Genomic DNA, 11,821 nt, shown 5'->3' with positions numbered 1-11,821 from the left:
ATGGCCATGCCTTAACGCGTGGGAACGAGATCCTAATGCATGGCCACCACTTAGTAAGGTACGGGAAAGAGATGTTTAAGTGGTGACCATGATTTAGTGAGGCGCGGGAACGTGATAGCGGCTTACTGAGTTGCAGCCTCGTTAGGACCTCGTTCCCACTTGTTAATAAGGTGTGGCCACGCATTATTTTTATTTATACAGGATGTCACCAGTGGGGCTCCGTAGATCAGTGAAGACAAATTTAGAGTCTTGTTTTGCTTCTTTAGTTTAGCACTAACATTGTTTACACACACAAGAAGTGAACATCTCCCAAATATGTTCTGTAAATACTTTTACAAATCTTCTCTCGAACCGCATCCAGGCCATCATTAAGGTGGCATGAACTGTCGATGGACACAGTGTTACTTACTCTGAGCAATAAAAAAGAGCAAACTTCACTGTGTGGCTGAACACTGTGGGCAGCTGTATGTTAGACGACAGGCATGTGACTCCCATTGCATGAAGCTTTGTTCATTTTATAGTAAGTCGCACGTTATCCTTACCACATTGATAAGCGTGTGGATCCTTTATGAAAAGATGTTTTAGGGATGTAATTACAGTAAAAAGAAATCTAAATTTCTGTATAATTAAACGGTTAAGATGTAAACAAAGCCAGAGAAACTTACAAAGTCAGAATGTGGTGATAAGAACCAGGGGTCCACATGTCTACAACACACATACAGACATTTTATTTACAATCCGAAACCACCAGTGAACCGTGGTATATATAACAGTGTTATATATAATGTTGATGGTGGTTAAAAAAAAAAAACAGCTTTTTTTCAGGACTATTTTTCCTTATAACACCCTTCATGAATTCCTCCAGCATGCATCGATTCAAATAAATTGATTAAAATACTTTATCACAAAGCTACTGTAAAAGAACATCTTAGGCAACAGGCTGGGTATTCACGTTTATAGCATTTCACGTTACAAGTGTCTCTGCGCAGCTTTTAGAGGCATTAAACGCTTAAGACGTCTGGTTCCTATCACCACTACTGTAAAACATTCTGACTTTGTTTCTCTAGAAGTCTGAGTCAGTATGTTTCTGTACAAATGAGCCAATTCACATCAAACCACTTTCTTTGCATCTCAACCACTGAATTATGCAGACGTTTTGAAAAACGGTTGAATTCTAACGCTTGTTAGCAATGAGAGCCTCGTAGCTCCAATACTAAACTAGCTTGAACACCAATGTATCATGGATGATTGACTACATCTGGGGTAATCGTAAAACAGTATCTCTCTATATATTGCTGCTCTTGGAAAAAACATATCTCCAAAAAAGCAATAATAATAATAATAATAATAATATAATAATCTCCAAAAAAGTAATAATATCTACAAAACTAAAAAGATTTTATTCAGTCATTTTGGACAGTTTCTTTTGGTCCATTCATTATAAGATTTGGATACAATGTAAGTGGCAGCTGTTCATCAAATTATGCTAAAAAAAACAAAAATGGAGATATGTTTTGTTTTAGAAAAATAATGAAAATGCTAAATGTACTACAGTATTTAAAAACATATGTAAAATGACACATATAAAACCACATTTCCTACTTTTCTACTAGCCAAGTCATTGTTTTGAGTTATTTCATCCCTTTCCCGGCTAGCAACATGCTAATCAATCACAGGCTAAGACAGATAACACAACAGAACAGCACCTCTCTGTGGCAAGACTGAAGAATTCCAGCAGAGAGAGAAATGACTTACAGAGCAGATAAGGGGGACTTGTTTAATTACTGGTCAGCCAGCAGGATTTGGGGTCTGATCCAGGCTGTTTGGCATTCAGAGCTTCACACAGAGAGATAAGTTTGCCTGCACACATAAAGGGGATGCAGCTACAGAATGAGAACACAGGGCCTTCTGAAAAGAGAGGGGGCAAGCCTTCACTCTGGCAGCAGCGTGGTAAGATGTAACTGTCCTTAACAGTCCTTTTACAATGTGCAACTGGACAAAAGACAAGAAGAGACAGGTTTGCAGGTAGTATACATATTCCGTTTATTTTGTGCAAGCCATAAGAATCTAAAATGCACTTAGAGATATAAAATAACAAAGCTCTCCCTTTTGATCACCCAAGGCAGTGAAAAGCCTGTAACAACCCCCAAAACCTTGTAGAGATAGAACATTACAATGAATGAATAACAGTGATCTTGGTCTAATCTCAGTGATGAATAAGACAACAGAACTGATAAATAAAAACAACAAAAAAAATAGCGCAGCACTTAAAGCCCTTAAATCTCAATGTGAAATCCAGTTTATGATATTGCATAAATTAACTCAGATTCATATGAAAAGGCAGGCAAAATATATTTAAAAAAACATAGAAAAACCTCCTGTTACTATAAATGGCTAGAAATTAAGTATATTTGAGGTGCCTAATGCATGATCCAACTCTTTTACAGCTGCCAGGATGGAAGGATTCTAGTAGTAGTTAGGAAACTCATGTTTGGTTGGGGGGGTTTGCTGGTGGACGTGTCTCCACTGACTGCTGTCACGTGGCTGTCTACAGTATTGGACCCGTTCAACAAGTCCTTGTGAAGGTCTTGATTTATGTAAACTAACCCCAACCATAGTAACAAATCCTGGCGAAAGTAGTAAGAGCTTTCTGAATTGCTTTTCCTTGTTGACACAGTAAACAAACAAAAAAAAAACCTGTCATTCTGCTATTTACATAGCACAATGACTGTGCATGTCTTATCTTGAATGTAGCACGATTACAATGACTACTATGTAGTCTCCTCCAGTGGGAGAGGCTCAGTGAACACATGGACTCGATTTCGCCTGGAGGTTGAAAAGGTTTCACTCCAAACCTATAACCCGTTGGTGTTAAATAAATGAATGTATATACATTCTGTAAATGGCACATACAAAATACCTGATAAAAGGCTGGTACTTACGTCTGTTCCTGTTAAATGAGATTCATATTTTAAGCTACTCATTAGTCAATGCAGACAGATATAGAACATCAGCTTGCTTATTTATAAATAACATACAGTGTCAACTCTAAGTCATTAAACAAGGCTATAAGAAATGAATCATTCCACATTATTTGGAAAGACTTGATCTTTTGCATAGATTTCTTTGGTATGTAAATAAAAAAAACTTCCTCCTTTTGAGATCAGTAACTTGTTCTAGTTTGACCAGCATAACTGAGCATAAACAACATAGTCCTGCAATTATAAAGAACTGGGGTGGAAACAAATTTATACAAAACACAAGAAAATGCTGGATTCTGTAACAATGAATTTTTTGGTAATCAACAACAGTCATTCTACTGACCTCTGCATCTTCAATGAATTCTTCATTTTCACAGAAAGCAAGCAAGAACTCAAATCCAGACTGTCTAACAAATCTTAAGACTAAAAAGAAAGAAAAGCTACAAAAACAATCACCATTTTGCATCATATTGTTTGTCAATCTGACAGTAAAGGTAAGGCACAAAAGTTTGACTGGAAAATTTAGTAAACATGTTGCTTGAATAGGGGAGGTAATATGACAGCATCATTATTGTGATAAATGACACCAGTATTTCTAGAACGCTGGCCAGTTGTCTGCATAGAAATAGAGGCTTAGGCCAATTGGAGAGAGCCCTGTAAATCACTATCAATAGTGTTACTGTAGTAACAATGATTCATTAAAGTAAAGGTCTGGCAAAAAATCTAATTTGCACAACGCTAGAAGTCATTACTGAGCCAAGACATGTTTGGTGCCCAAATTTCTTTGGTTTTAAACTAAAGCTACAAGGCTAACATTGCTAACAAACACTAGAAGCCACCCAAATGCTTCTCTAAATGGATCCATGAGACCTTTCAAACTGCATCTATCTTCTGTGAGGTCACAAACATAAGACAGAAAAATTGACAAAACTTCACTAAAAACTGCATATATACGTTAACTGAATATATACGTTTAAAAATACAAACAAAAGAAGTTAATCTAGCGTCTAGATGACAAGCCTGCGTGACCTTAATCAACACCTGGATGTGGTCTGAGTGGGCTAAGTGATGTTTTTGGTATGTATTTACAGAAAAGATTTTGGTGACCACTGACCTCTAGTGTTTGTTAGCAATGTTGGTCTAATAGCTTCAGAGTTCAATCAAAGACGCAAAAATCAAATACCAAACTTGGCTTGGCTTTAGTGTTGTTTTTACACTGCTATGCTAATGCTTTGTATCTGTGTATTGTCAAGAAGTATCACAATCATTTTTTGCCATATTGCCCAGCCTATGCATAAAGCATTTTCCTATCAGCATTTGGTCACACAATCACCATTCTGTAACAGTAAGCTTTGGGCATAACGGACGGCATCACTGATTGTGTGAAAAATAACTTCTGTGCTACCCGTCTTGGGGTCATAGTAACCACCCCTCCGCAGGGAATCGGTCACCGAGGTGCTGCACTGTGCTAACAGCAAGCGTACCCCTAACTCCTTATAATCCTTATGCACTTCTTTTAGAGCACCAACACCAGCACTATCCAGAAACAGCACAGCACTACAGTCTATAACCAGTGTATGAAAGGCAGGGCCCTGTGGTAAGAATGCATCAGTAGTCGCTTCAGGGTCTTGCTTGGCCCCATTCGCTGCATTTTCCTGCTTCTTCCTCTGTTTCTCCAGCTTCTTGCGCCTGGCTTTCTCTTTCAGTGGGTCCAGGCCCACGTTGCGATACAGAGATTTCTTAAACAGAGTCTGGTTAGCATAATAAATAGGAGCTTCATAGCGAAACACAGCCACCCCAGGCTCTGTGTGAAGGCCTTCATATGATGCCAGGTCCTCAAAAATCTCATAGTCTCCAGCTTGCCCCAACTTGAAGACCTGGGCCCGTTGGGTGCGTCCCAGCACGCAGAAGGCGGACACCAGCACTCCCACCAGCAGACCGAGCTCAGTGTTCACCAGAGCTGACGTGGCCATGGTGACCAGCCAGATAGTGGCGTCTATGCGGTTCACGCGCCACATCTGAGGAACATCCCGGAACTTCCGGAGTGCTCCGCGCAGGTTCACGACAATGATGACAGCCAGAACACATCTGAAAATAAGGAGACAGACAGTGGTGAACATACAAAATTGCTAAAGACTAAAACCAACTTCAACACCTTAAAGACAAACCCATTTCCAGCCAAGTTTGAACTACACTGACTGTTGAGTTTCAGAACAATTGCTTTTTAAAAATATCTTTAATGCACATACACATATCTGCTTTGTCAGTTTACAATGACCTATAAGACACACATCCTGTATTTTATATATTTATTTGAGGGCCATATTGACTTAACATGTGTGTGTTTGCACAATTAATTTTACTTCATTTAAATTGTCTGTTGTACCTTAGAATTGATCTGCTTTTACTAGTGTGCCTTAAATGATATGTAAATAAGGCTTGTTCAAATGGGCTGCCTTGTACTGGGACTCAATCAAAAACCTGTCTGGGCTGAAACCCTCCTTTTAAATTTCAACATGTGGGCATGTAAACTATTGTAGGCTGGAGAGGTCAATAACATAAATGCTTTGGCTTTTGTGATATCAAAAACATAAAAAGCACTGAATTCAAAACAGTTTTTTTGCAGCTTAGGTTTCATATATGGATTGTATGAGCTGGAGAGTGAAGTGAAACTTAGTGTTCACATACCACATCAAACTCTTACTTAAACAAAGGAAAAATTTATGTTTTCAATGATATGGGCACTTCAAAATATTACACAGACAGCTGTTTACACACACACACACACACACTATATATATATATATATATATATATATATATATATATATATATATATATATATATATATATATATATATATATATAAAATTATTATTATTATTTTTTTTTTTCTTTGTGGTAAAATCTGCAAAACATTAGCACAACCTTGAGAATAGTGCCAAGGCCAATAGTTTGTCTTGAAACCTCTCAAACCTTTCTGGTGTTTACCAGACACCAGAGTTTGGAAAAGAAAACCATCAAATCGTTATTTAGGCCAAACACGTTTTCATGTTCTTTACATCAAGAAAGACACTTGTTTAAACATGAAGTCGAGTGTAAAATATGCTAATTGTACTAGTAAACAGCTGTTTTCATCTAAGAAAATCAAACATGACCTGGAAAACAAATGCAATGTGTTCTCAAACATTCCAACTAAAGAGCAAAGTCCAGCATGGGAGTACATTAAAGGGGAACTCTACATATTTTGCCTACATTGGTGAACGGTAATATTGTTCACAGTGGTGGGAACCACTACATAATCATTACATGAAATGGTTATGATGCCAGAGACATTGTTTTATGACAGTTTTCAGACAAAACATTTTTTAAAAGCCATTCTTGGTGTACATGCAGGCTGTTGATGGGCAAAACAGTAACAAAAGAACCCTTTTTTTCTGAGCATTACCAATATTTCACCATTATAATCATTACTTTGGAAAGAAAAATGGCTGTATATGCAGTGTAGACATTGTCGCCCCTGGTTCCTACAACCACCACTGTAAAAATGGTAAAAATGCTCATTTTCTTTACAATACACTATTTTCCATCAAACTACTCTGAATGAGTTTGTTTACATTTCAACTACTGTATATTGTAGAAATTGTTACAGATTTCCCCTTTAAGAAAATTATAGGTGCTTTACTGCAACATGCACTTACTTCTGAAGAGAGTAGAAGAGAGGAGCAATGACGAGAAGCACTAACAGCAACACCAGCGCAGTGACCAGGCCTGAGAGCTGGGTCTGGCAGCCAGTGGACTCCTTCACCAGAGTCTTGGTCAGGGCAGCACTGGTGGTGAAGCAGCGGAAAAAGGACGGAAAGATGTTACAGAACCCGATGGCGTACATCTCCTGGTTGGGGTCCACCACATAACCATGTTTCTTAGCAAACATCTCAGACAAAGACACAGTGATGGCAAAGCCAACAATGGCTATGGAGAAGGCATCAACTGCTATGTTGGGGATGAGAGACCAAGCTGGGAGCTGAGGGGGCATGAAGCCTGTGGGAATGGCCCCAGCTACCTCAGATCCATACTTCTCCTGGAACTGACCAAAGTGGGAGGCCAGCGTAGCAATGATGACCACAAACAGCTCAAAGGGAATGGGTGCTTTGAGTTTGGATTTAAAGCGGTCATTGAGCTCTTTGGTGGGAACAAGCACCACCAGGCAGAGGAGGCTTGTGATGAGGTCACAGATATTGGTTTGGCCCAAGTTCCTTAGCAGACTGATCCAAGTTTTGAGCAGTGAGCCCCAGCCCTGGGCACGAGGCAGCTTCAGGCCCAGAAGGTACTTCAGCTGTGAGGTGAGGATGGTGAGAGAGGCACCAGTAGCAAAACCACTCAGGAGAGAGTCAGAGAGGAACACTGAGACAAAGCCAACCTGAAGGAGGCCCATTAACACCTGAAGTCACAGAAAGAAGAACAACATGTTTAATATTATAGGTTTACTTGTCAGAGACCATCAAATAAAGATGCACATTTAGCTCAATTATGTGTGCTAGATTTGTATGCATTGATCCTCCTCTTCTTTTTCTTCTCCCTTTCAGTTCCTTTGTTCTCTATGTGACAGGTCCCCCTAAAGGATGTCCCTGTTGTTTGCAGGTTAGAATGAGCTCCTGATGGATGACGTCTCAGTCATGTGAGAGAAAGTTGGTTAGTAGGGGTGGGAGGAAATAAACTCAATACAGAACAATATTGCAATATGCAATATTTGGGTTTAAAAAGAATATTGATAGACGGAGGCTTACATTTTTGCTTTGTATTCATTATATAATTATTTGTTAAACCTGTTAAATTAATAGACTACCGAAATGCACCATGTCATAGTTTTTTTTAAGAACAGATCTTACTGTGGATCTGGGAGAACAAGGCTAGATCCCACACATTCAGACAGGAAACTACTATGATTATAAAACTATGAACATTACATTCCCCTGCCACTGAAAAGTGCTCTGGATAAAATCATTCATTTGAATTTATTTGAGTTTATTTGCTGTCTGCTTGAGAGATAAGACCATCTGTTAAATAGGCAAATCTAATCTGTTTTATTTATTTTTTAAGGTTTGTTTGAAATTTGTCTACTTCACCATTTTGTTTTGCCCCAATAAAAAGACTGAGGTCAGATTAACAATCTTTTGTAATAATAGTTCACAGTATGTTACAATGTCATATCATAATACTTAGCAAATCACAAAGACTTAACCAACCATATTGTGGCTGAAGTACCATGATAACATTGGTAAAAAAAAGATCCTTGTGTCACAAGTTCTGTCCGGGTGCTATGAAATAATTCTGAAATAGTGCTGAGTTTTGAATGTTTCTTCTTTATTATGTTTGTCATGATCCTTCTTTGTTTTACATTATTCAATTGTGTATTTCCAGGTTTAAAAGAAAATCTAAATTTTCAACATGGCCTCAAACTTCTGGACCCCACTGTAAACCTGGCACACAAAAAGGGATTTACACCATATCATTACACCAAATAAACCTATTTGCCATAAATAATCTAAATATATGAATCTGTATCCACTTGCCATTCTACCACCAAACGTATACATTTTAAACCTTCTAGGCAGAGGGTTACACTTACCTGATAGACTCCTGCTGTAAAGGTGACAGTAGCTCCGACAATGATGGCATAGCAGCTGCGGTCACAGTAGGGAGCAGTGCTGTTCTCTAGGACGGTTAGATTGCTCTGTGGATCTGTGAGATATCCAGCCACAGCCAGCTCCCTATCCACAACCTGGCCCACCAAGAGACACAGCACTCCGAAGATTCCTACTGAGATGTGCCTCGATGTCCCCAGGAGAGCATAGATGATGCTGGAGAAGAAGGACGTGTAGAGGCCATAAATTGGATCCTGACCAGCCAGCAGGGAGTAAGCAATGGACTGAGGCACCAGCAATATGCCCACAATTACGCCAGACATCAAGTCACCTATAAGCCAGTCTTTGACCTGATATTGTGGCAGCCATTTCAGAATGGGTATAGAGTCAAAGAGCAGGGCTTTGGCTCGACCCGGACTGCAAGAGCACTGCTTTTTCAGCTTTCGGCTGAGCACCTTTTTTAGAGGTTCCTCTTCTCGCTCACGTTCTTCCAAGATAAAGGGAATGTGAAGGTCACCCTCAGGTTCAACATCTGAGGCAGTCCCATTGCCCTCACCACCAGTCATTGTGCCCTGACCCAAAGCTCTCCCTCAGAGAAAGACAGAAAGATATATCTGTTAATTGGGCTATCAGGAGATGTGTTGCGCAAAATGCAGTCATAAATGTTACATATCAGTTTGACAAATTAGTACACCGAGACAAAGCAAAAGGAAGGCGTGTATGTTAATTTGTTTGATGTGGGAATGTGATAGGGTCCTTTAATACAAAGAAAGGAATTTTTATCAAGGGACAAGGACCATCAGGGCAGGCCCAAGACGGTCAATATTTGCTGCACGGCACCACAATCAATAAGTCATCAAGCAAACGTTATCTCAATGTGTCTCAAATGACTTTCAAAGGGTAAAAACAGTGAGGTACTTTGTATGAATAAGGTTGTATAAAGATGTATACGTATACATAGGAACACACATATTCATAAATAAATGAGCTATTCTAACATGCACTAAGACTCTGCCAATAAGACAGAACCATTACAGCAAATAAACAGAGTCAGAGACATGTAGGCTATGAGTCAGAGACGTCCACGGGTATTTATTGAACAGAAGCACATAAAGGAATACAAATTTGTCATTATTACATGGCCTGCAATTATCCATTGTTAGTGTGGCAGTTAGTGCATTTGCATGTTCATACGTTCTGATTGACTGACTGAGACAATGTCAAAAGAAAACTGAGCTTTTTTGATTCAACTATTCACTCGACGGCTTCAAACCCCAAAATTTCAAAGAGAGACAGTGCTGTCATGTTTTGAGTTGTTATAATGAAAAATCTGAAAGACAATGATAATATTGATTGTACAGACCGCATGTCACTAGACAGAAAGACAAAAATATACTGACTATGATGCAAAGTGTCTCTATGGCTTATTTCATTGTTTTAGTGAATAGTGTGGAGCTACATTAAAGCAAAGTTCAATCTTATATATCACTGATTATTATGAGTATTATTATTTGGGACAGTGTGTGATCTAGCATAGTGGTTCTCAAACAAGGTGCTTGCTTCGGGGTGGCTGCGAGGTTCTAAGGGGGCCATAGAACATTTGAAAAAGTTGTGTCTCTACCACCACTGGTGTAGGCTATGTGAAGGCCGCACACAAGTAAGACCACACAAAGTTAATCCAGATTCTGTAGGCTGGCTAATACGGCTGAAATTCAGTCCCTCTAGACCCACTCCCTCATGAAACAACAATCAGCACTTTGTACGAATGGGCTCACGCGATGGCCATGGGCAGCTTGACTTTCAACATTTCTGCTGTGTTCACAGCCAAATATTTTATAAAGTAGATTGCACTGTAATTTGTTTAATTCTTTATAAACCAATTCATGAACCTGAGTGGGGCAATAACAAATGGCTTTTAGAGGTGTTAAAAATGTGCCGCTAATCCCATAATTTCTCTTTGAGTACATATTGCATTTCATTTGTTTGTTTGTTTGAAAGTTTCCTTTATTTGACTCATTACTTCACCAAAGTAACTACATTTACAGGAACAAACGTTTAGGCTCTGGCAGTAGCTCCAATACTCTGACATGGTTAAACTACTGATCCTGTTTGCTATGGATTGCTTGTTTTGCAAACGCACTCAGTTTCATGTGACCCATGCATGAGACATAAGCTCATAATCAGGAAATTATCTGTGCATTTCTGTGTGATTTCAGTTATGACACCTACCTGAGGATTAAACATCATAAAAATCTTTTTACGAGGAATATTAACAGTTTTCCTTCTTCGACTCAGCCTAGGTCACAGTTAACAAAGTGCAAGTTATGTTATTCGTCAGCCTCATTCGCGTAAACAAATTAAACCAAAGTTACTGCAACTTTAAACCTGCTTCAGTTTAAAACCACACAGCTAGCAGAAAGAGTATAACACGACGCCCCTGAGGAACAGCTACCGCTAGCTTGTAAGCGCCCCCAGTTTATGAATGGGGACCATTGATGGCAGTTGACTTTTTGCGACGTGTACTTGCCCTCAGCCCAGGGCTACGCGTACTGACCAGAGCGGAGTTCAGAAAGACGCGCACAAAGTTACTTAGCTCCCCATCCGACATCCACTCACCTCCTAACGATTACACAGGCACTTAGTGGTGACCTCTTTCATATCACATCCACCGCAGAACGAGTCTCATCTCGCCCGGACTTCAGTTTAGTGACTCTTCTATAACTGTAACAGCAGCCGCTAATGACATCAGCAGCCATCATGGAGCTGCACCATCACGTGGTCGGCAAAACACAATCATCACGTGACTTACCCAAACCTCACCATTACCGTATAATGTGTGGTAATAATGATTATATATATATACACACACACTCACAAACACACACATACACACACACACATATAGTTAATATAGTTAATAACTTATAGTTAATAAGTTAATTTATTTCAGTAATTCAGTTCAAAAAGTGAGACTCGTGTATTATATAGATTCATTATACACATTGTGATTCATTTCCAGTGATCCATTTCAAGCGTTTATTTCTTTAAATGTTGATGATTATGGCCTACAGCCAATGAAAACCCAAAAGTCAGTATCTCAGAAAATTGGAATATTATACAAGACCAATTTAAAAAATGATTTTTAATATGTAAATGTTGACCTACTGAGAAGTATGTACAGTGTATGCACTCAAT

General features: G+C 39.1%; 1 protein-coding gene across 2 annotated transcripts; it reads right to left on the bottom strand.

The window, feature by feature from the left end:
* Positions 1-2,018: 2,018 nt before the first annotated feature.
* Positions 2,019-11,388, bottom strand: slc26a2 (solute carrier family 26 member 2). Of its 2 annotated transcripts, XM_017690072.2 has the most exons (4): positions 11,243-11,388; positions 8,611-9,215; positions 6,683-7,422; positions 2,019-5,069 (listed from the first exon to the last, which is right to left on the bottom strand). In XM_017690072.2, exons 2-4 carry the CDS (start codon positions 9,190-9,192, stop codon positions 4,292-4,294), a joined length of 2,100 nt encoding a protein of 699 aa, XP_017545561.1. In that variant the 5' UTR covers positions 9,193-9,215; positions 11,243-11,388; the 3' UTR covers positions 2,019-4,291. The 2 variants fall into 2 exon arrangements, with proteins under 2 accessions (XP_017545561.1, XP_017545562.1); XM_017690073.1 differs by lacking the exon at positions 11,243-11,388 and having other exon boundaries at positions 8,611-11,233.
* Positions 11,389-11,821: the final 433 nt, after the last annotated feature.

Source organism: Pygocentrus nattereri, chromosome 8, assembly GCF_015220715.1.
Source record: "Pygocentrus nattereri isolate fPygNat1 chromosome 8, fPygNat1.pri, whole genome shotgun sequence".
NCBI classification, from domain to species: Eukaryota; Metazoa; Chordata; class Actinopteri; order Characiformes; family Serrasalmidae; genus Pygocentrus; species Pygocentrus nattereri.
The sequence above is the reverse complement of the archived record's forward strand: the minus strand, read 5'-3'. Positions and strand labels throughout refer to the sequence as shown.

Bases quoted from the DNA above. Each gene is read 5' to 3' on its own strand.
- slc26a2 (XM_017690072.2), bottom strand. From the start codon at position 9,192: ATGACTGGTGGTGAGGGCAATGGGACTGCCTCAGATGTTGAACCTGAG. The intron at 7,423-8,610 runs GTAAGTGTAACC...CTGTGACTTCAG, and splicing joins TTACAGCAGGAGTCTATCAG to GTGTTAATGGGCCTCCTTCA. The intron at 5,070-6,682 runs GTAAGTGCATGT...CCTTATTTTCAG, and splicing joins CTCTTCTACTCTCTTCAGAA to ATGTGTTCTGGCTGTCATCA.